General features: G+C 43.4%; 1 protein-coding gene across 46 annotated transcripts in view; it reads right to left on the bottom strand.

Moving 5' to 3' along the window:
• KIAA1217 overlaps nt 1-23,696 on the bottom strand; it is a 371,747-nt gene that overhangs the window by 67,968 nt on the left and 280,083 nt on the right. For 40 of the 46 annotated variants that reach the window (XR_014540443.1, XR_014540444.1, XR_014540445.1 and 37 more), the window contains 3 exons: nt 22,217-22,409; nt 10,460-10,658; nt 8,109-8,202 (listed from right to left, as the gene is read on the bottom strand). Coding sequence is in view for 42 of the 46 variants with exons in the window: in XM_083579171.1 (XP_083435297.1) it covers nt 8,109-8,202; nt 10,460-10,658; nt 22,217-22,409 (486 nt within the window). In the remaining 4 variants the exon portion in view is untranslated. Of the gene's footprint in view, nt 1-935; nt 1,275-5,953; nt 6,091-8,108; nt 8,203-8,909; nt 9,048-10,459; nt 10,659-22,216; nt 22,410-23,696 lie in introns of those variants that run through there. The other 6 variants (XM_083579190.1, XM_083579192.1, XM_083579191.1 and 3 more) reach the window with 3 other exon arrangements.

Below are 23,696 nucleotides of genomic sequence, written 5' to 3'. Positions count from 1 at the left end.
AAGGCAGCCGCCAGCTTTTAATTAGAAACGCAAACGGTCTTGAAGAGAAGGTTTTCCATTTAAACCATTAAAACATGAAGTAGGAATCTCATCGAAGAAAAAAGAGAGAGAGGAAGAGAGGAAATATCCAGCTTTTGCTACCCCCTTTCCCCTGTGCTAACCTGTCACAAACAAAACTGAAAACCTCATTCTCATTCACTTGAACTGAAGATGGTCCAAGAGTTATGAGGTGCTCTCGTAGATGATGCCATTACTCCCGCTTCAAAAAAGTCCTGGAACTGAACACCCCAACCCAATGCTATACCACCGGATCCTGAGGTAGAAAGGAGGACATGCAGAATGGCTTTCCAATTATTAGGTAGCATTTGCACTTCCTACCCCCACCCCCCATGCCTCAGCCACCACCACATACATTCACTGTCTTTCACATTTTAGAAACCCTTTCACCTTTATTAGTGATCCACAGATGCCTCACTGAAGTTGCTACATCGCAGGTGAAATAAAGGCATCCACCACCACACCCAATCAACATCAAGACCATACTTCATGGCTGTTTGTTTTTAAACAGCTAATTCGTTAAGGCCTGGCTTCCTTTTGACTGGAGAGGTAGCAGCAAATTAACAGCTCATTTGCTACTTATTAGCCCACTCTCCTCGCAGAATCAGACCCAATACATCAGAGACCACGTTTAAAAGCTCAGGGAGGCACCTGGGTCTGAAAAAATTCAGAGCACAGTGGAAACCGAGTAATATATTCTGGAAGTCGACAAAAGCCAAGTGAGCATATTTCATTCCTCCCGTTATGCGTCACACAAAATTATAGTTTTGCTTTCTCAAGATTATGCCAGCCTATAACCTCCCTTTAAAAAATAAATAAATCTATAAACCATTTAGCCCCACACGAATTTTGCATCTCTCTCCACAGCCGTGGCTTACCTTACATGCTCCAGAAACGCTCACTTTTCTAGCAGGGGTCTTTGAGGTAGTGCAATACTTGTGTCTAATGCAGCCCTTCAGGTCTCCCAAAAAACTGAACTGACATGCTCCCGTTTGCCGAGAGAAGTTTCAGCAGGAAAAAAAATGAGGAGGTCTGAAGGAGGAGCTGCCGCCTCATTCAAACGATTTCACGGCCATTTGGAAGCTTTTGCTTTCACTGCACAAAAGTTAAATCTGAGCATAGGCGGCGTTTTCCTGCCCTGTTCCGGAAATCAGGATAACCAAAACCAATGCTGAGCTAACGAGAAATGCTTCTTCCATGTGTTCTGCTTGGCAGACACCACAAGCCATGGCAAGGAAACACGTGATGTTTATAAATACAATATGGCTTGTGTTGTCATAACCTCTCAATGACAAAGCACTAGAAAGAAGCAGACAGCGATGCTGCGGGAAGGATGAGGTTTGGTATCCTGCGGACAGTCGATATCGAGCCGACGTGCAGTCACATCTCTCCCCTAAAGTAAACAAGAGTCCCAAGCCAAGTAGCAGGAGCAGAGAAGCACCATATGGGACCTTTTAAACCAATTCGAAGGAGCCTCAGTCATACCAGACTTTAAAAAATACTAATTGCTTAAATATCTGCTTTCTGCGCCAGATAACGGGTCCAGTGTTGCAACTCTAAAACAAACGACTTGTTTGCAGGGATTGCTGGCAGTTCTGCAATCCTGATCCAGGACATTTGCCTGACTTCTTCTCTTTCCTCCTTCAAAATAAAAGGAAAGGGGGGTGGGGTGTGTGGGTGGGAAGGAAGCACTTTTTCATCTTTCTTTTCCGGCTTAATTTATTGAATATAAGAACATATGAGCCCTGCTGGATGTGGCCAAAGGTCCATCTAGCCCAGCATCCTGTTCCCACATTGGCCAACCGGATGCCTGTAGGAAGGACACCCTCTGCCCCTTCTGCAGTTTCCAGCAAGTGGAATTCAGAAACACTGCTGCCCCCAACAGTGAAGGGAGATTGTGGCTAGCAGCCACTGACAGCCTCATCCTCCACGAGGAGGGTGGCCATCGCTCTATCTTCAGGGAACGGATTTCACAGGTTAACTATGCTTTGTGTGAAGTTCTCTCTTTTGTGCGTCCCGAGACCTCCATCACTCTGCTTTATTGGATGTCTCAGAGTTCTAGCATTATGAGAGTGGGAGAAAACTCATACCCTTCTATCATATCCTCAGCTGCTGGCCTTCCCCCCCAACCCCCCCTAAAAAGCCTCCAAATATTACAACCGATCTATATAGATGAGATACTGACTGAAATGAGCACGAGGGACAGGGCAGTCCTGCTTACTGCAAAAAGAGCCCTTGGAGTGCATCCTCTGAGCCCAATTCTCCCTTGATCCTTTGAGCCCCAGGCTGAAGGGATGAAAGAAGTAAGCCAGCCACTACACTTGGCCACTGGTGTGTGTGTGTGTGTGTGTGTGTGTGTGTAATTGACACGCTGCCCCATTTTCTCAGGGATGCTCTCCAGTGCCAAGGCTACATAAAGCACAGTGAGGACACCCACCCACCCCCACAATTCTGCATTTCAAGTCACATTTGCCCATTGTTGTACACACCTGAAAGGGGGTGGGAATGTCTTCACCCAACACACATTTTATTCTTGGTTTCCTCATGCCTGCAACCGTCCGTCCCCGCAGCTCCCCTCCTATTGAATGAACTGCTTTCTGAGCACATGCAACGGCTAACGCGAATGTACACACCTCAGCTTAACTGAGAAGTGAATGTACCTCGCATCTTCAGATCTGATGGAAGCTAGTTGGAAGGGAAATGCATCAAACGGCAGCATCTCACAAGAAACAACAAGATAGTTATGGATTGTAGCTAACCTCCACGTGTACATGGCTTCAAGCACCAGCAGTTGGGAGCACATTGTAGCCTGAGCTATGGCATACACAACCCAAGACAGCAGCATACTTGCACCCCACCATTTTGGGGGGCCAGAGGGATTCGTTTCTGTATGTTCGGCAGTCTTTTGCCATTAACAGAAATTTAGTCATTTGCCATTAGCAGAAACTGAAGTCATCCATCTGTTTGGGCCCTTAGGATGTCCAAACACAAGCATTCCACTTTGCAAATGTAGGAAACATACCCAACTGCTTTATATAGGCTGTTAATATATTCTTACTAGCCATGAAGTTTCATGGTGGGCAGGCACAAAACTAGACAAGAAGAAAAATGGTCAAGGCAATATATAACTTTGCTTATCAGTGATATAATATAAACCCCACCCCCCAAAAAACCATGCAGAACAAATATACTCACTAAGTTTCAAGCAATAAATAACATCTGCGCAATCTCCGGTTTTGACCTAATTTTAATTCTCCCCCTTTCTCCGTCTCTCAATTCAGTGGAGCTGGTCTCGTGCTCTCATTTCATTCAGTCCTACAACTGTCATCAGAAACATGGAGGGGAAGGATCTGCAGCATTTCAGGGAGCTTCTTGAAAGTCTTTATTTAGTTATGACTTTCTCACATTTAATAAAAGTTAAATTAAAATACGTGTTTAATGTAGTTCTGCTCACGACATGCACTGGCTACAATAAGCTCCAGAAAAATTAAAACAGCAGGAGGGGCGCAGTTTACGCTCCTGAATGTCTTTGGCGGTCCTGTGGATTCTGCACATCTAGTTTAAATTTGATGCATTTTTTGCTGCAATCATACGACACAGTTTCACGGCTCATCAAATTTGCAGCTCAGTTCACTGATGCTCCAGAGCCAGTCATGCCACCGTTTCTCCCCTATTTATCATTTCTATAGCATACTCATTTTAAAGTGTAACGTGCCTTTGCATCTATCCTCTAAACAACCCAGTGAGATAGGCCACTATTATTCCTGTTCATAGATAGCTACCAGAACTGAGACTGCCCAAGGCCACAGAAACAGTCACTGGCAGATTTGGGGCCCATAGTCTTGAACAATCCTTCTACAAACAGTGGTTCCTCAGGAATGTAACCCAGATTATTCAGGGGAAAGTATGTAACGGCCATTAGATGAAATTACAGATTGCATAAAATTGGGTTTGAGAAGAACATCATTTATTGGAAAGACGGCTTTCAAAAATGTGGAAATTGCTTAAAATAAATAAATATACTGTATTTCCCCTCCTCCTCTCTTTTTGGTGAAATACTGGAAGTTCTGGCCACTAGGGGGAAACCTTCACCAGAAAGTTTAATCATTTGTGTGTGGGGGGGGGAGTAATATGTAAAAGTTACCAAGTGGTGGGTTTTCCCTGTACAGTGGTACCTTGGGCTACAAACACCTCAGGTTACAAACACTTCGGGTTACAGATTCTGCTAACCCAGAAGTAGTACCTCGGGTTAAGAACTTTACCTCAGGATGAGAACAGAAATCGTGCGGCGGCAGTGGAAGGTCCCATTAGCTAAAGTGGTACCTCAGGTTAAGAACGGTTTCAGGTTACGAACGGACCGCCAGAACGAATTAAGTTCTTAACCAGAGGTACCACTGCAAACAACTGCATGAGCACTTCTTACAGTTCTGGTGATGGAACTGGAACTTTACCTAATGCTAGAAGTAGTGCTGGTGCCAGGATATTTTGTGATGTAGGCAAGGCTAACTACTTGCACCCCAAATACAGATAGCGTGTGTGTGTGTGTGCACGCGCAAGATATAACAAAAAACCTAATCTGAATATAACTGTGTCTCTTTTGAGGTCTGTGCCCTAGACAGCTGCCTAAGTTGCCCTAATGACAGCAGATGCCTTGGCTAGAAGTCATTGTTTTTGCAAATACGTGAGTGAATAGAGAATTTAAGCTGCGCAAAACAGGAAGGTAAGGCATCAATGTAATACATGTGGCAGGTATCAGTTTTTCATCAGCAAATAGATACAATCCCATTTCCAGTGAAAGAAAGGGTTCAGTGTGGCTCTTTAACAGTCTGCACCTGAACTTTAGACACAGTGGCACTTATTATTAATTTACTCTTCCTGAAAGAAACTGCGTATGCAGTGAGGAAGTGGAATGAATTAATACCTTGAGTTTCCCCTCCCCGCCCCCCCAAACAGCAAGGGTAATAACATTTTCCAGAAGGGGAAAAAAAAACCGCTTCCTTAGATTTAAGCAAGGGATATGTATGTCTGAGGAATAGAAGCCATAGAAGAGATAACCCTTAAATCCAGCTGCTCCTTCTGAAAATGAGTAAATTGGAAAATGGGAAGATGAAAAGGAGAAGGTGGACAAGGACGGACCTCCATGGAAAGGCTTTGATCGTGTGTTTGGCATTTCTTGCCTCTGAAGTGGTTTTACCCTCTACGATCAATACCTGACGCCTGGAAAGGATGGCCGATCCTCCCGGATACAAGTCTTGCTTGGGTTAAAAAGTAATTAAAGCAGTTGCCCTCCAAGGCAGCAAACATTCTTTCCTTGCAATCTGTTCTGCTGGAGCAGTTCTAAACCAACAGCACCCTGGGCTGGGCTGCCATTTGAAGGGAAAAGAAAGCTGAACTTGATAGTGGAGAGCAAATCATCCACGCCCAACGGTCGTCCCTAATAATGTACTCAACTTTATTCAACAGCATATTATCAATGGCATAAAAAGGCAGCCGGTCCTTCTGTCACACTGGGTCAAGCTAACTATATATATATATATGAATGAGAAATCTTATTACAACTGGAGAAGCATTAAGAGTTCCAGCTTCTGAGGACGGAAGGACAGTCTCGCCTGTTAATAGATGTTGGACCTACAAAGAAGTCTTTGCTTTGTGCACATAAAACTCCCACTTGTTCCATTACAAGTACAGTCAAAGGAAAAGGAGACAGGGAAAGATACCTCACCCAGCTTGCCTTTCACTATCCTGCTAATGTTTTCTCCATGCTGCTTCACCGATGCCCCTCCTCCTCCTCCTCCCTCCCCATTTTTTATGAGCTAAAATGTAACAAAAGCAGGTAACTGGGCGCATCTTCCATGAGGTCTCTGTCCCATCCTGCTAGGTTTTCAGAGGCACTTACCTGAAAGAACCGTTCCTTGAATGTGAACGCCATTCTGTCCATCTCCCCAATGGCTGCCCAAGTTCTGACTCTGCTTAGCTCGTGAAAGCTAATAACATCACAGCTCCAAGCGAGCTGGCTGCAGATCAGGAAATGAATTTTCTTGGCAGAGGTGCACATTTTAACATGCCACCTGCCGTGTGACATACCTCCACAGAGTCACTGGAGAGCCAGGCAGAAGTAGAGAGAGAAACCGTTTCACAGAAAGCAACACCTCGCTGCCCAGCGTATATATATAGAAATTACCAGCCCCTGCTATGTTAATAACTCCAGCAAGGCTTTAATGCACTCAGACTCCAAACGCAAAGCACCAAAGTGGGCGTGCAAGAAAACTCTGAAACAGATGCACGGTTATAAAGGCCGTATTTTTACAGGTGGTTTTCACAACGTTTGACATCCGCTTCAAAGTCCTATATGACTTACTAAAAAACCAAGCGGCCCACATGGTAATAACACATTCCTTGGCCCGATACACTTAATGCATTTTATCCAGGGGAACATACATCAAAGAATATTTTCCTTAAGGAAAGATTTCACCTGAACAACAACAAAAAAAGACACTTAACAGGGTTTCTCACAGGCAGCAAAAGCTTGCCGCCATTTTAAAACGGCTATTTTGTGCCAGCGGCCATTTATTACTTCTTTTGGAATGCAGTGGCTATGAAGGTGTGGCCTTAAATAGATCCCAGACAAAAACTAACTAGTTGCACCTGAATCCTGTCCCACATGCTGAAGAGATCCCACGTGCAAATTGATCCTCTTCCAGACTGCTTTTCCAGACTGTGGGCTGCATTCACTCACAGGAGAGCTCCTTGGGCCTGCATGCCATTGGTGCAAAGGACCAAAGGTAAACACTGGCGTAGCCAGAGGCAAACATAGGCAAAGAAACAGATGTGACTCTTATCTTTGTACAGTAGGCCACATTCTCCAAATGCAGAACCCAGAAGTTTATAAACACAGAGGGAGAGCTGTCTCCATCCAGGAAGGCAAGAGGCATCACCACAGTCCAAATCTCATTCCAGCCTGGCAAAACCACTTGAGGTGAAGGAACAGGGAGGATCCATGGCCTAGGGAGAGGGGTTGTAGCCTAGGCAAAATTCAAGGGCTAACAGAGAATTTGGCCCCAGATCCTGAAGTTCCCTACCTCTGCTTTAATATTTTACAGCTGGCCAGGGAGAGCAGCCGCTAGCTACATCAATTTAAATTACACAAAGCACCAACAAATACTTGGGACTGTGTCTCATCCACATCAATATTGACAAGCGGAAGTGTTAGACCTACAATGAAAACCTCACTGAGCTCAACAGGGCTTGCTCCTGAAGCGACTACATAAGACTGCGAGGTTTTCATTTTGGCATAAGTTGCACATGTGCCTAACTCTCCCAACTTAAACCAATGTGAGAGCAAGGATACAATACGATAATTTTTATTGTCATTGTCCCATACAGAACAACGAAATTGAAAAGGATTATGGGACACCAATCAGAAGAGGGTACAATCCAAAGCATATCTATACAGAAGTAAGTCCTACTGAATTCTCTAAGGCTTATTCCTTATTCGATAAGGCTTATTTCTGGGTTAGGAGTGTAGATGTAATCAGCGACGCTTTGCCTCCTAGAAGGCAGTATGAAAGTATCTTAAGATTCAAATAAACTGTCTTGGTTTGGTTAACCAGCTGATGGCAGATCCCTTTCCCTTTCTCACCACCAGGACTAAACAGTTATCTCCTGGAGTAGACACTGGTGGAAACCCTGATTAACACTTCACAGAGGCTTCTCCTAAGCTCTGTTGTGTTAGATTGTATTAGGAGATCCTGAATTAAGCAAGCACCTTGGTGAGCACCAATAGCAGTTACTACTGAAGGAGAGGGTTGAGGACTCCCCATCATTTACTAACCAGTAAGCAAACAACAGAATTGGTATCTGCACTAGGAATATCGATCAGCCCTTGAAAGGAGCCATTGTGGCAGATTTTCAGGCATTATTTAACAGTAGACATTTTTTTTGGGGGGGGGGTGAATTAAAAGTTAAGTGCAGGCATGTGTGCTACCCCATGCAGGTTTTTATCATACAAAAAGAGACAATTAGAGCACAACAAGAAAAAAACCACGACTTACCCTTACATCTCCATTTACAGCTCTGGGCATGTGATTGAAAGCATGTGCAGGATCTTTGTTGTAAACTTTAAGGAAAGATCTGTCTTGAATGTTCCTAGAATTGAGAACAAAACAAAGTAACTAAGAATCGGCAATAAAGAGAGTTGAAATAACATTAGTTTGCCCAGTTTGCTGTTCCTAGCCCTAACAATTCAGATATCACCATGGTAGGAACCAACCAATGAAAAACTCTCTACAACAGACAGACACCTCAGCTCTTACTTATCCCTTGGGAGGCATAATTCTTTCAGAAGAAATACACACCCTTTCAAATTAAGATATTTTTCAGTTTAATTAAAGCTCCTGGGTGCAGGGACTTATGAAAGCAAAGCCCATTTTACATTTCAATTAAGTTCAGTTGTTCTTCACCAACAATGAACTCAGATTTCCCCTCCTTTTTGTAATAAATACAGACCAAAATAAAACATCATTTTTAAAAAAGAAAGCAGGAGAATATTTGCACATATTCAATCTCCCATGACCCAAATCCTATGCTCGGTAAGGTAAGTTCTATGAATCCAGGAGGACTTACTTCTGAGTATACCTATCTGGAATCCAGCTGCAAATCATTTCTAAACATATTAACCAATATCAGCTCTGTCAATTTTGACTCAAAATGGGCAAAAGGCAATAGGGAGGAAAGAGCTTCCATTTCAAAATTAGTTTTAAAAAGTTCAAAGATAAGTTTACAGTTAACAAAGCTATAGCATTGATGCAACAATTTAAAAAGCCAGTTGTATTCCAGTCAGCATCAAAACCTACCTTACAAACAGTTTATGGATTAAAGACCTGAGACAATCCCTGACTTTTTCTCCTTCAGGAATAATCGGCCACAAAGACTGCAATCTAAACACACTTATGTCCTCTTAAAACGACGCTGCCTTTCATTAAACACCCGTGATCTCCAGAGAATTTGCACATAAGACTGAATTCCTTTGCTCCAGGTGCAGCTACAAGTTTAGTGGGCTGATCTTAATCACCGGGATTATCGGGGGTGGTGGTGGTGGGGAGAACACATGGTGAAGGATTTTTGGACAGGTCTCGTTTCTTTTAAAGTCACACTGCAGTTGGTAATTGCCTTGAATCTGTAACTAGTCAGAACTTGCAGCATTTGCTGCTGTTGACTTCAAGCAGCCTGTCAGGAAAAGCAGAGTGCTGAAGAGACAGATCTGCCCTAGCAGTTAAGAAGCATAGGGTTAATTAGACATTAAGCATGACTGAGAGTTAGCGCTGAAGGGTAACCACAGCAAAATGCCCACAGACATCCCTCAACGTGCTGTAGCTCAGGATGCACACACACCATCCCCCTTAAAGCACATTCAAAACAGTTCCTTTCCCTCAAAAAATTCTGGGCACTGTAGTTCACTCCTCACAGATTTACAATTCCCAGCAATGCTAGCAAATGACAGTGTCCAGAATTCTTTGAGGGGGAAAATGTGCTTTGAAGGTGCTTTAAAGGTGTAGTGTGTACAACAGTCTTGGGGCACAAAGGATAGTTCACACATCCACAACACTATTAGCCACTTTTCAAGGATGGATCTACGCTCGGAGCGTCTTAAGACAATATACTGATTCAGACACAACAGGAAAAGTGAGCCGCTCATATACATATTCCTCTTCCTATACCATATTTTTCGCTCTATAAGACACACTTTTCCCCTCCTAAAAAGTAAGGGGAAATGTCTGTGCATCTTATGGAGCGAATGCAGGCTCCATGGCTTCGCCTTGCTTTCGCTGAAGCCAGGAGAGCAAGAGGGATCAGTGCACACCGATCCCTCTTGCTCTCCTGGTTTCGGTTCACTGGAGAGGTGCTGTGCAGCTTTCCCTCTCTGCGCAGCACCCCTTCAGCAAAGTGGGAGGAGAAATGGAAGGGGCTCCTTTTCTCCTGCCGCTTCACTGAAGGGGCGCTGTGCAGAGAGGGGGTGAATATTTTTTTTTCTTGTTCTCCCCCTCTAAAACTAGGTGCGTCTTAAGGTCGGGTGCATCTTATTGAGAGAAAAATACGGTAATTTAAAACAGAGACAAGAACCTGTGCCATTCTGACTGCTTTTAGACTACACTCCAGCCATCTCCTGTCAGCATGGCCAGTGATATAGAAAGCTAAAGCTGCTTTCTACCTTGGGAGTTTTCCCATTCCTCTTGCAGGAAAGATGTGAAAAGTTGTGCTTGGATAACAGGAGGATTTAGAGAGACAAAAAAATGTGAAGTCTTCCTTTCTGATCTGTAACCCTTTGACACTGTACCACGTCTTAACAACCCAACCTAACCAAAGCAACATTATTATTATTGTTATTACTTACTTACTTACTTACCTTACATCACTTAATTCATAATAGATATTCCTGCTCTCATCCTTGATGTATATTGCCACGCTGGGGGACTCCAGCATTTTCATTGTCAGCTGCTGGGGGAAGGCACTTACAAAAAGGGCACGGATTGTATCTGTGCTCGTGATCTCATTGGGCATCCTTAGCTGTTTAGTTTCATCTCCGTACTGAAGGTACAAAACACCTATGAGGACAAAAAAACAACAAGAACATCTTGGTTGACATGAATGAAGTAGGAATATCAAGCTTCATTCCGGATATGAGTTAAAGAGGCCTGTTTGCACAAAGGGCTCGTGATACATATATCAACTCTCTAATTCAGTATTGGAAAAGGAGTATAATTCTCTGCGGCTATTGATTATATGCTCTCAAGAAGTACAGATGCTGCAAGGAAGGTTTTTATTATTATTATTATTACTATTATTATTCTGTTCTTCAGCCAGGGCCATTTCAGTCTTGCATCTGAAAGGATACTTTTTCTGGTGGCTCAATATCTGCCGCAAACCTTGATGTCTGGCAAAGAGAGTTTAAAAACCTGCAGAATGTTTCACCTCGCAGGTTCAACATAAATATCTTAATTTTGTCATTCTGTCCCTCTCATGCTGTGTAACTAGCATGATGTCTGGGTTCTTCAGTGATGCTTGTTTGCATATGCCTTGGGCAACTCGGAAGAAACATATTCTAAATGTGCTTTTAAATAGTAATCCGGGGGAAGGCTTTGCTGGTAACTAGGATGGGTTCTGGTGGAAACTGTCCCTCTCCTCACTTAAAAAAGCACAGCCGTGGGTATTTGCAATAGCAACAGAAATGGGAAACTGATTTTTGAGCTTTCCAGATTGCTTTTAAAATGTTCTCGCCATTTTGCAAGGCCACAAAGGTTCCAGTTGGCCAAGCCTTATTCTCCCAACTGAGCGTCTTGAAACTGCTTGGAGGCAGGGATGCAGGGTTGGAAGACCTGAGCCTGAGCTGATGAAAACATTACCTCTCATTTGGTTTGGTTTATTAATTTATTAAAGTGTTCCTACTTGATCTCAGGATAAGATACATATTTCAACATTTCAGTCGCATATGTAACTTGATAAAGCAATACATGAACTTGCTTGCCTTGATGAACAATAGATTGTGTAGAAACTAGCCTACTATACTTAGCTAAAAATGTACATTTGCTGCTTCTCTTAATTTTGCACCTGGCCTCACACACCACTGGCTTGTCACCCTCAGAAGGTTTACAGAAGGGAATGCAGAAAAAGGCTCCCCATTCCTGTAATATGGGAACATAGGAAGCTGCCTTATACCGAGTCAGAACATTGGTCAATGGAGGTCACCTCTGTCTACACTGACTGGCAGACATTCACCAGGGTCTCAGGCAGAGATCTTACCCAGGATGGAATCTCAGACCTTCTGCATTCAAATCATGAATTCCACCACTGAAGTTATTATCTAATGATGGGATCTGCATCAATCCACATATCCCTCTGCATATTTCCCCAATGTCTTGTAACTGGTGTGTGTGTATGTGTAACTTGACGATATTGCATCTGAATCCCCTCTCACCCCCTACAAGCCAATGAACATGGGATTAGGATGGTGAAGCACCAACACCATCACACCACATGCTTTTCAATAATACATTATCCAAGAGGTTCTTTCCACAAGTCCCATCAAAGACAGAGCAAGACACCGTCCCTGCTGCAGACAAATATTAGTATCAAACAGGCACATTCAAAGCACTCTTTTTGGTGCCTGCTTAAAACAATTTTGTTTAGGCACACCTATCCAGACACGTTTTAATCTTTTTTACCGTTGGTAGGTGTGTTTTTTTAAAAAAGTATTTTCAACTGATTTTATTGATAATTTTAATTTTATTGTAAACCACTTAAGAGGTTTTTCTACAATCTGCAATGAAGCGGGAAATAAATTTTGCATATCTGGATAGACACAGATAACACAGCACCCTTTATCCAGGAATGTATTCTTCAGAGACAAGCAGAGACTTTCGATAACAATTAACACTTCTTGTAATGTGAGATAAGTTCCTTGGCATACTGTCATGGTTATTATTGCAATCCTCAGCACTAGCTTTTCCAGCTTTTCAAGGCATCCTTTCAGAGCTTGTCTTAAGGTCACCTTCATGATCTTTGTGGTATTTCTAGCCTGAGGCCTTAAGCATTATTTTCCATTAGTTATTCTCACCTAGTTATACACACACTTCACACTTTTAAAAAGAAAGGGGGCTGCAAAATTTCTGCCTGCACATAATCTTTCAGCGCGATCTGCTGCATAAAAAAAGGACAATAGCTAACCCAAAGTTCCTGGTACACCTTTTCTTTCTCTTTTTTGCTCCGGATTAAAAAAAAAAGGTGTATGGTTTTGCTCACCTGGATGATGAAATTAAGTGCCAGGCTTAAAGCCAAGTAATGAGCCTAGAAAAGTGACTAGGACTTAGACTGGGAAAGCAAACAAGGAGAAGAGTGAAACAACTAAATCCTATGCATAATTAGTCAAAAGCAAGCTCCACTGTGTGCAATGAATAAGCAATGGAGCTTATTCTCCAGAATAGGTGCGAAGACTGCAATGCAAACTTTTTGGCATGACTCTTGGGCTCTTGGTATTCACTGCTGATGGCAAGGAGACCTGGGACATTTTGTTTCCAGGGCACCTGGTGTCTACAGTATAGACTTAGGCTTCCAAGAGAACTACATTACCTAGGCTCCATGGAACCCAAGACACAATGTGGCAGCACTCTAGCTGCTAGTCAAAGAAAGAAGCAGCTGGTACAGAGCTCAGTGCAGCTGAGCAGTGGTACAAAACCAACCCAATAGGGATTGTGATGATTCAGCATCTAGCCAATGCTTTTTCCAATCTTACAAGCCAGCAGCCAGGGTCACAACTGATCTGGAGAATGGTAAGAGGTTCACGAAGCTGGTCTACATGGGAAATGGGATCAAATATGGATTATTGATCTCATGACTACTTGGTCTATGAGCAGCAACAAAACTGCTAGCACATTTGCAAAGCAGGGTTTGATATGATTTCAAATTGGATGGGGGACTGTGTGTTGAGTGAGAGTCCTGCATTGTTGACCCTCCAAGTCCCTTCCAAGTGTATAATTCTATGATTATGGGATGAGTTTGGAGATACCTGCAGGGGCTTCCTCAATCTCTTTGGGGATGGACAGTGTGTGCAGGACCTCTGATTACCCGCGGAAGGGCTGTAGCTCAATGGCAGAGCACATGCTCTGCATGCAAAAGGCTGCAGGTTCAATCCTTCAAATCTCCAGATAAAGCTCAGAAGGACCTTCGCCAGAAAAACCTGGGGAGCTGCTGCTGGCAGTGTTGACAATTCTGACCTAGATGGTCCAAAGATCTCACTCCGTATAAGGCAGCTTCCTATTTGGAGGAAAGCTAATGGAGAACCTAGAACACATTTCCCTTCTCTTTTCTCTTCCCCTCTGCCCATTCTTTTTCACTCCACTCCTTTCACCTACAGTGGTACCTCGGGTTTAGAATTTAATTCGTTCTGGAGGTCCGTACTTAACCTGAAACTGTTCTTAACCTGAAGCACCACTTTAGCTAATGGGGCCTCCTGCTGCCACTGCGCCGCCGGAGCACGATTTCTGTTCTCATCCTGAGGTAAAGTTCTTAACCCAAGGTACTATTTCCGGGTTAGCGGAGTCTGTAACCTGAAGCGTATGTAACCTGAAGCGTATGTAACCCGAGGTACCACTGTATTTAGTTCACTGTGCCAGGTGAAGCTGTGTCATCCTGAAGTTGCACCTGTGGGGAATCAGAAACACCCTTGAAGGGGCCCCACAGTTTTATGGGAAAGGATTGGATTGGTTGGGGAAAGAAAAGGCTGAAGTTATTACAGGCCAGATATTTTGGAATTCAAGCTCTTTTTCCCCATATTGCTATATTTCCATTTTGTAGAAAACAGCGAATTCCCTCCCAAAAGGAGACATAACATGAGTACCTGCTGCAAATGACAGATGAAAGAGTTGCATGAATTTACATTACGTTTTTATACTGGCCTATAAAACATAAGAAGCCAGTGAGGCTATCAAATCATGTTTTTGGAGATTAGCACGGCTTGTGTGGTGTATGTTTGCTGAGGTAGCCATGCTAAACAGCATTTTGGCTCTCTCTGTTGCCTTCTTTCAGGTGCATTCTCAAGATATCTGCTTACACACAAAGGAAGAGCAGATTAAAGGAAGGGACAAATGTGATTACACAGCTTTATTTGGGACGGTGTGTGTTTCAGCTTCCCCTGGGTACACATTCCAGAAAAAGACACAAGCATGATCAATGAAGCATAAACCTTAAAAAGGAAAAAAAAAGGAAAAACCCCAGCAGGCAGCAACATACTTGCTGATTAAGTTCGAAGAGGGAGTATTTTTGTCCTGCTAAATGTTTATGCAAAGATAAGGAATATTCCTTTTAAAATCCTATTCAGCAGTACAAGGAGGAAAACAAGGGAAATGTGGCCACCTTTGGGCTATTTAGTTTCCTGGGAGCCTTTTGTTTCAAATCTGGAACTGAAGTGAATTGTTTGGGGCTGGTTTTTTTGTTTTGTTTTGTTTTCTTTAAGTCTTGCCAGTCAGGTTCTAATGTACAGTATTTAACCAGAACAGCAAATATTTGCACTCATTTTCTACATGCATCAAGAAATCAAGGGAAAGCACAAGGACAAAACAGAGGTATGGGCATGGCAAGCTTCATGAAGACTTGTTCAATCTGCAGGAAATTATGGCAACGGTTCAAGTGAATGGGAGCTGTGTAAGAGCATGGATGGTCTCAGGAGGATAGGTCAAAAGTGACACAGGCTGGGAAGCGATTGGAAAACCTAACGTTGATTGGAGTCTACTACAGACCACCAAACCAACAAGAGGATGTACTAAAGTAACTTGCTGATGTACTCTAAGTCAGAACCTCTGTCTATATTCTTTGAGGAATCCTGGCAAATGGGCAAAGTGCTGGAAAGCCATATTTAAAGAGTGTGCATTGACTGTTCCTCATAAAACTTGAATGAAGTTTCAAGTCAGGTGCCACAGGGCCCTATCCTGGTCCTGGCACGCTAACATTTTTATCAGTGACTTGGGTTATCAAGTTTGTGTATGATTTCTCGGAAGACAGGAATAAAATGGAATGTAAAACTAGGCAGGGAATAATGAAATGAAGCCAGCAGAGACAAATGTTCTTCATTTGGGGAGCAGGATCCCCAACTAACCTGCTACTGCCAAAAAGGTTTTGGGTGGTATCCAACATGCTTGTTCTGTTAGTGTAAAGATTAATGCTTATGTGATGCAACACCCTCCACCCGCCCCACAACTCCCTCCCCAAATCTGCTCTGGAGAATTGGAGGAATCCCTAGAACATTTTTTTGGGGGGGGGGGAGTGCATATCCTTGCACTAACATAACAAGTTGCTTCGTACAGTCATACCTTGGAAGTTGAATGGAATCTCTTCCGGAAGTCCGTTCGACTTCCAAAACATTCGGAAACCCAAACACAGCTTCTGATCGGCTGCAGGAAGCCGTGGAAGCCCCGTCGGATGTTCGGGTTCCAAATAACGTTCACAAACCAGAACACTCACTTCTGGGTTTGTGGCGTTCAGGAGCCAAAACATCCGAGTACCAAGGTGTTCGGGATCCAAGGTACGACTGTACTACATTGGATGCAAGCCCTTATTACCATTCACCAGCCTCTGAAGAAAGAAGTACCTGGAGCAGGGCATCCAATACAGATTCTATACAGTAAGTAGATTCATACCTAAGCTGGTGAGCCTTTGGCTATCCAGGATTCCAAGCCGTATAGAGTTTTACGGTCAAAGGCAAAGGCCTTAGCTGTATACAGAAAAACAACAACCAATGGGTGTTCTCCAGGCAGGAAGTACCAATCAATCATTAATGGGGCTGCCATATTCTGAACTTTAAAAATTATTTGTTCTAAAGTTGATTTTGACACACAGTATTGCAGCTCGATGAAAAGGTGGAAATGCCGCAGAAAAGCATCACTCAAGAAGCATTAATGTTTAACGAGGCAATTTAAGAGTATGATGGCATGTTGTTTGTGGCTGTGAAATGGTGTGAAACCTACAGTCTTTGAACCCATATGCAGCTAATAAATCACTGTCTATTATTTAAACACCCCTTAATTACAACTTCTGACTCCATATCACTTGGAAGAAGTGGGGCCACTGATCAAATGTATACACTGTGTACTTTATCACTGGTGCTTTATCAAATGCTACATAGACATATTTAGGGAAGGAATTCTTTATCTCCAAATTATCAACTGTTTGTTTACATAATCTAGAAAATGCCATTCAGAGTGAGGAATCCCTCTCGACTAATCAAATATAGCTATCTCCCTAAACTCGGCGCAGATAATTTTCTTCTAATATGCAAAGAACTACAGAATAGAGGGATGAAATTTCAGAAATCTTCTAACAGAAGGCATGTCTCACTAGTCGCTTTTGAGTGCAAACCTGTTTGCATACCATCAGTGAGAGTTCAGTCATATCCTCCCAAAGAGAAGGTGCATACACACGAAAGCTTATATCCAAGAACAAACTTAGTTGGGCTCCAAATTTTTTTAAAAATTTAATATATTTCAACTGTGTCAGACCAACACGGCTACCTACCTGAATCCTCCCAAAGAGAAGTGGATAACACCCCTTTGACAGCTATTGTGAGACAGTTATTAGATTGGAACAAGTTGGGGGCCTATGAGGAATGGCAGAGGGGGGGGGGAATGCTAAGCCAAATTAATAGCTTCCTACTTACTTAACCCTGAACCTCAGTTGCCAAACAGTATAGTGCAAATGTCCTATAAGCATTGACCTTTGAGGTTTGGTGAATGGGGCATTGGTCATATAAAGGGTTATACTATAGATAAACTGCACATTTATATACTTGGATCCCACTCTCTGGGGGATATCTGCTTCTCTTTCCTACAGTATATGGACCCTCCTGCAGTTTGGGAAGGAAATTTGACTGATCCCAACGAGCATTACATCATAATTATGATGGAATGAAGAAATGAAGAAATGAAACAGTGGGAGGATCAGACCTATCTCAGGGATGGGGAACTTGCGACCCTCAATATGTTTCTGGGCTCCAGCTCCCAGCAGCCCAGCCATTACAGCCGATGCGAGTGCAGCACAGCAACACCTGGAGGATGGCAGACTCCCCATGGATTGCCTATCTAGTCCATTATCCTGTTTCTGTTAGCGGCCAATCAGATACCTATGAGAAGCCACAAGCAGGACATGAACACAATAGCTCTCTTCTGCTGTTCCCCAGTGATTGATGGTAAGAGCACATTCATTCTGGTCCTGGAGACAGGATACAGCCATCCTTAGCCATTGGCAATATTATCTTCCATTAATTTGTCTAATTCCTTTTTTTAAAAAAAAACCCTGAACTGGTAGTCACAATCACATTTTGTCTTAGCAGAGTTTAACTATGTGCAAGAAGCAGGTTCATGGGTCTGTCCTTCATCTTCTCCTACTCAGAATCATCACTGGATGAGCCAGGTTCTAAAATTACGTAGAGAGAGAAAAGCTTGTCTCTTTGCCTTTCATAAGCTGCTGCAAATGAAATGTGGGCTTCTACAACGTATGTACTGACAAACATTCCACAAAAGTGAGCACACGTGCATTTACTCCTTCAGAAAAGCACCTCTTCGACCCCCCAAGAAACCAAAAAAATCATGTATAAATGATAAAACTTTTCCAACTAACAAAAAGAACTTTTGATTTTACTTGGTCAGGAATAAATGCTTTGGTAGAGCCTGAATAATATAGCGTTGCCTGTCAGTTGTGCCCCACCAAAAAGCCACTCCTGGAAATGGGGTGGGTGGGGGAATAATGAGATAGGGAATAAACACAAAGTAGGTAGATGTTCAAAAGAGACGCGGGTGGTGCTGTGGGTTAAACCACAGAGCCTAGGACTTGCTGATTGGAAGGTCGGTGGTTCGAATCCCCGCAAAGGGGTGAGCTCCCATTGCTCTGTCCCTGCTCCTGCCAACCTAGCAGTTCGAAAGCACATCAAAGTGCAAGTAGATAAATAGGTACCGCTCTGGTGGGAAGGTAAACGGCGTTTCTGTGCGCTGCTCTGGTTCGCCAGAAGCGGCTTAGTCATGCTGGCCACATGACCCAGAAGCTGTACGCCGGCTCCCTCGGCCAATAAAGCGAGATGAGCTCCACAATCCCAGAGTCGGCCACGACTGGACCTAATGGTCAGGGGTCCCTTTACCTTTACCTTAAGTAGATGTTCAGACAACTTCCCTTGCCCCACATTGTCCATGATGCCTCTCCAACCTTCTGGAGTAGCTTTTTTTGGGGGGGGGTGAGGGAGAACAAATGATGGCAGGCAATGCTGGGAGAAATAAAGAATCAAGACAAGGAAACTTCCTTCACGTGAACTTAATCATAACTAACTTATCTTAGGGTCCAAGCCAAAGTAATCGTAACTGCCCCCCCCCCAGTACACACACCAGGCTTTCCATTCTTGCCTCTGTCCAAGTTCTGCAAGGGCACTGAGGCATTTTCTTTGAGGTATGAGTCTCCTGCTGTTGTCTTCGGTGGGGGAGAGAGACATGCACATGGCCATTCTCTTCTCCACCAAGATTTATGAGTGAAGTCGATTAAAAACATGCAGAATGGGAAAGGGGGGAAGCAGATGTTGGTGGGATTTGTGAATTCCTTAGGGATCCCACATATCACATACGACATGACAAACAACAATAACCCTGACAGAATATCATAATGTAGGTCTTTACATCATAGCATTTGAGCTCACAGTGAGTGGTTTGTCTGGGTTTTTTTTTTTTTTTTCATACTTAGGGAGGAAATATATCCTAAATGAGGACTTAGAAGAGAGGGGATATAAACAGGAGGTGCCGCCTAAAGCAACTTCCACCAATCTGGTACCCTATAGATGATTTGTACTAGTCCTAATCCTAGTCGTCATGGTCATATTGGCATGTTCTACATTTTTCATTGCAAAAACAGCATAACGTTGGTTCTCTCATTACAGATTTTTGGGGAACCCTTCTGTGCGGAGAATTTCCAAAAAGAACCTGCTGCATTAACTAAGGCAGGCTACAGTTCCTGCAGATTAACACAATCAGCTCCCACATCCCATAATATATATGGCAAGACCACCTTTTAATCATTCTGAGTCTCTGTTGGTGTAGAGAAACCAGCTAAAACCGCCTTTCGTTTATACTTCTTTGTACTTTTTTTTTTTAGCTGATTATGTATCAGATATCAAAGCACTCTTGATAAAAATGGCCTGGGATTGTTAACAGAATAAATAAACCACTACGTTCAGTTTATGAACAGCCCCCATGATTTATGACCCCGCTGCCGTTCTGCTTTATGCTGCTCTGCAGTCTGGGAGATGGGATCCTGCAGAAAAGAAGCTTCTTTATGGCAATAACCCTTTGCCTTCCTCAACCATCTGCATTCATTGCCTTATATAGCAACAGCTTGCCTGTCCTATGGCAGTATTTCCTGAGAAAGATTACCTTTCACTTGTGCAGCTAGGGGTGGAGGAGAAATGTTGGTTTGGTTCACATTTAAAGGCAAATCTATCTAATCAACACTTTCGGGGGGGGGGGGAATACACCCCATCTAAAACACAGCCATCCGTCCTCTCTGAATTTTGCGATGCAACTTTCCAGCTAAGTAACGCGTGCAAAAGTGCATATACGAGTGTGCCTAAAAGTGCATGTGTTAGTAAAAATAACATACAATCCGGCATTAGGAAATTACTTTGCAGAAATGTGCATATTAGGCAAAATTGCACACCAAAGTGTGTCAGGATAAAGTTGCACTAAAATGCTGACAATATATATATATATAATGGCAAGCTGATGTGGAAATGTGAAGATCTGGACTTAAGTTCAGCAAAATGAGAAACCAAAACTGAGAGATCTACCTATTCCTATGTGTAGCTAATTGGTAACAGAAATTCACTAATCTGCTCCAAGCCCATTCAATGTGTGGCAAGAATGGTGACTGTGAGAAGAAGTGTGTGTGGAAATATTAGTGGGTAGCAGTCAAGTATGCCTCCAAGTGAGATCTTGTTCCCACTGAGGAACTGGGGCTAGGAAGAACTCTACAGTCACACAGACCTGAACAGGTAAGGTAAAGGTAAAGGGACCCCTGACCATTAGGTCCAGTTGCGGACGACTCTGGGGTTGCAGCGCACATCTCGCTTTATTGGCTGAGGGAGCCGGCATACTGGGTCATGTGGCCAGCATGACTAAGCCGCTTCTGGCGAACCAGAGCAGCGCACAGAAACGCCGTTTACCTTCCCTATTTATCTACTTGCACTTTGACGTGCTTTTGAACTGCTAGGTTGGCAGGAGCAACGGGAGCTCATCCCGTCGTGGGGATTTGAACCGCTGACCTTCTGATCGGCAAGTCCTAGGCTCTGTGGTTTAACCCACAGCGCCACCGTGAACAGGTAGAAATATACAAATACACTTTTGGTCTATAGGCCAATGGTGGGGACATGCTTTGTATGCAGATGACCCCCACTTTAATTCCTCAGATCTCAAGTTGCATAGCTGGGTAAGGTTGAGTGAGTTGCCTCAGAACCTGACCAGTCAAAGCAGACAATACTGGGGTAGATGGACCAGTTATGGATTGACTCCAACAAAAAGCAGTGTTGTATCTCGGTATGAAGGAATGCAAGGCATAGACAACAGAGGACTGGTAACAAGCCCAAACAGGACACCTGGCATTTTGCCCCCACCTGTGCAGCTCCACACTGCCACCATGTGGTGACTCATCCGCATGTCAGTTCCAGGAGAAAAAAGATAGAGCAGCCTTTCTAGGGGAGAAACCTTGATAACAGAATTGTAAGTTGGAAGGGACCCAAAGGATCACCTGGTCCAACCCCCTGGAATGCAGGAATCCTGGCCACAGCTCTACCCTGGGTGGGCTCGAACCACTAACCTTCTGGTTAACAGCCACACACACTGACCCATTCTGCCACCTGGGCTGGATATAGCCTGGGGGAGTTATTTGTGACCCACAATGGCTTTGCAACCTTTACTCATTCATCTATGAGGCTGACCATAATAATTCCCATCCGAGGCTGAGAAACAAACACTGGATCAGTAAAACCAAATCCAGCCAATCATCTAAACGAGGAGTAGTAGAGGTTATATCATCCAGATGATGCTGTATGACAAGTTTCATCATTCCTGACCATTGACCAAGCTGACGGCAGCTGACATGAAGTGGAGCCCAACAACATCTGGAGTGTACTAGATTAAGAAGGCTGTCTTAGATTGTTTTATGGGAGCCTGTACAAATCTTGAGATTGCATACTCTCCCTTTCCTTCATTTGTTCATGAGAAGAAGCTTCCCTTTCCGCTTTACAACACAGCCCGGTTCCCAGTCATTTACAAACCCAAGGAACTGTAGCTTATTCAAATCAGAGTTAGATAACAAATATATCAAAGTGCAGTTTGATCCAGGTTTGCTATGATTACTTGGAGGTAGAACAAGCCACAGTTCTCTGAGTTCATACACAATGATGGACCATGGTCTCAGCCCGCTAAGTAAAAGTCAAGTTCTTCCTCTCCTCTCATTTGTGTTTTTCACCATTTTTTTTCACTCTGAAAGACATTTGGGGAGTAAAATAAACATGGAGAACATACAATATTAGATGCATAACAAAACCTGGCATTAGTTCAGCAGTAGAATGTGGGTAGCGCCTTACCAAGTGATCTTTCCTTTGTCTGGTTTGTTGACCTCACCACTGGAAGACTTGCTCGTGTACGGCTTCCTCTTGAGAAAGGAGAAGGAGATTCTCCTTCAGACATGATTTCCAGGGAGTCAGCAGATGCCTCTGATAATTCGGCCTGATCTCCCAAATTGGGCTGTGGGCTTTGAGATAGCTTTGGGCTCCTTGTCTGTGAAATAAAGTAAATAAATAAATCATTAAGAGAAAGCAAACACTTTTGCTGGTAACTTCAAGATCCCTGCCTAAAGGAGAGCAGGGATTTCTCCCCCTCCCTCTCATACAAGAAGATAAAATATCACTTGAGCTGCTGAATGCAGAATGATGCAAGGCCTTGTTTGCTCAAGGTGACTTCCATGTATGTTATTTACAAGAGATTGTCCCAGGGTATTCCATTAAGATTTTTATTGCGGTACGTCCAACTGCACAAAATTCATATCTAACAAGTACCCGAGGCTAAGACAGTATGGGTTAGATAGATGGCAATTTCATTCCCTGCTGTTCTGACAATTGCTAGCATTGTCTGTAACAGTAACAGCATGTAAGCATGCAGATATGCACACAACATAATGCACAGGCAATGAATGAAAGGCTTTATGCCACCAAGCTTCCTTAAGCCTCTTTCAGTATCGCTGTGCTAGTTGTGTGAAGAGGCATTACTCAGCTAAGAGGACAGGGGACAAATTTATACTCTCTCTACTTTGACCTTCCACTCTTAAGTCTTCTGTATCACCACGTTTTTTAAAACCCTGCCCTTCACTCAAAGTGTTCATGCCAATGACAGAAGTCATATTTCTTTCAAGCAACAGTGTGCCATTTGGGCTCTGCCGAGGATAGAAAGCAGATGGGCTGTTCACTACACCTCCAATTGGTGGCACCTTTTTCATCTTCTTCCTTTTCTTCTTCTTTTTCTTTTTTGATGTGTTAAGTGAAAGAAACACCCCTTGCAAAAATATTTGGTCACTTGATATGATAATGCTATGCCTCCTACCCACCTACATTCTCCCATGTGAAAGTACACAAAAGTTCCACCACTTCAAACAGAAAGGCTGGGACAGAGCAGCTTTGGTCCAGCACTGATTTATTCCCTCAAAATAAAAAATATTCAGATTAAAATCTGATCCGGAAAAGAATTCCCAGGTTCTCTACTCACCATCCAACCACTCTCTAAAACCCCCACATTCTCTTCCTCTCAATGGTTTATCTTAGCAGTCATAAGAGAAAGACATAGTTCTGTCTTTTTTCCCATTTACCCAGCATGCTGTATTATAATCACATCAGGTTGAGGGGAATCAACCTGCTACCACCTTCCCACTTGCAGGTGTAGGAAACCTGTGGCTCTCCAGATGTTGTTGGACTCTGACTCCAATCATCCCCAACCACTGGCCATGTGGCTGGAGATGATGGGACAACATCTGGATGGCCACAGGCTAGCCATTCCTGTTTAGGTGTTATAGTC

The sequence above is a fragment of the Podarcis filfolensis genome (assembly GCF_964270895.1).
Source record: "Podarcis filfolensis genome assembly, chromosome: 12".
In the NCBI taxonomy this organism is placed as follows: Eukaryota; Metazoa; Chordata; class Lepidosauria; order Squamata; family Lacertidae; genus Podarcis; species Podarcis filfolensis.
This window is presented reverse-complemented; position numbering and strand designations above follow the sequence as displayed.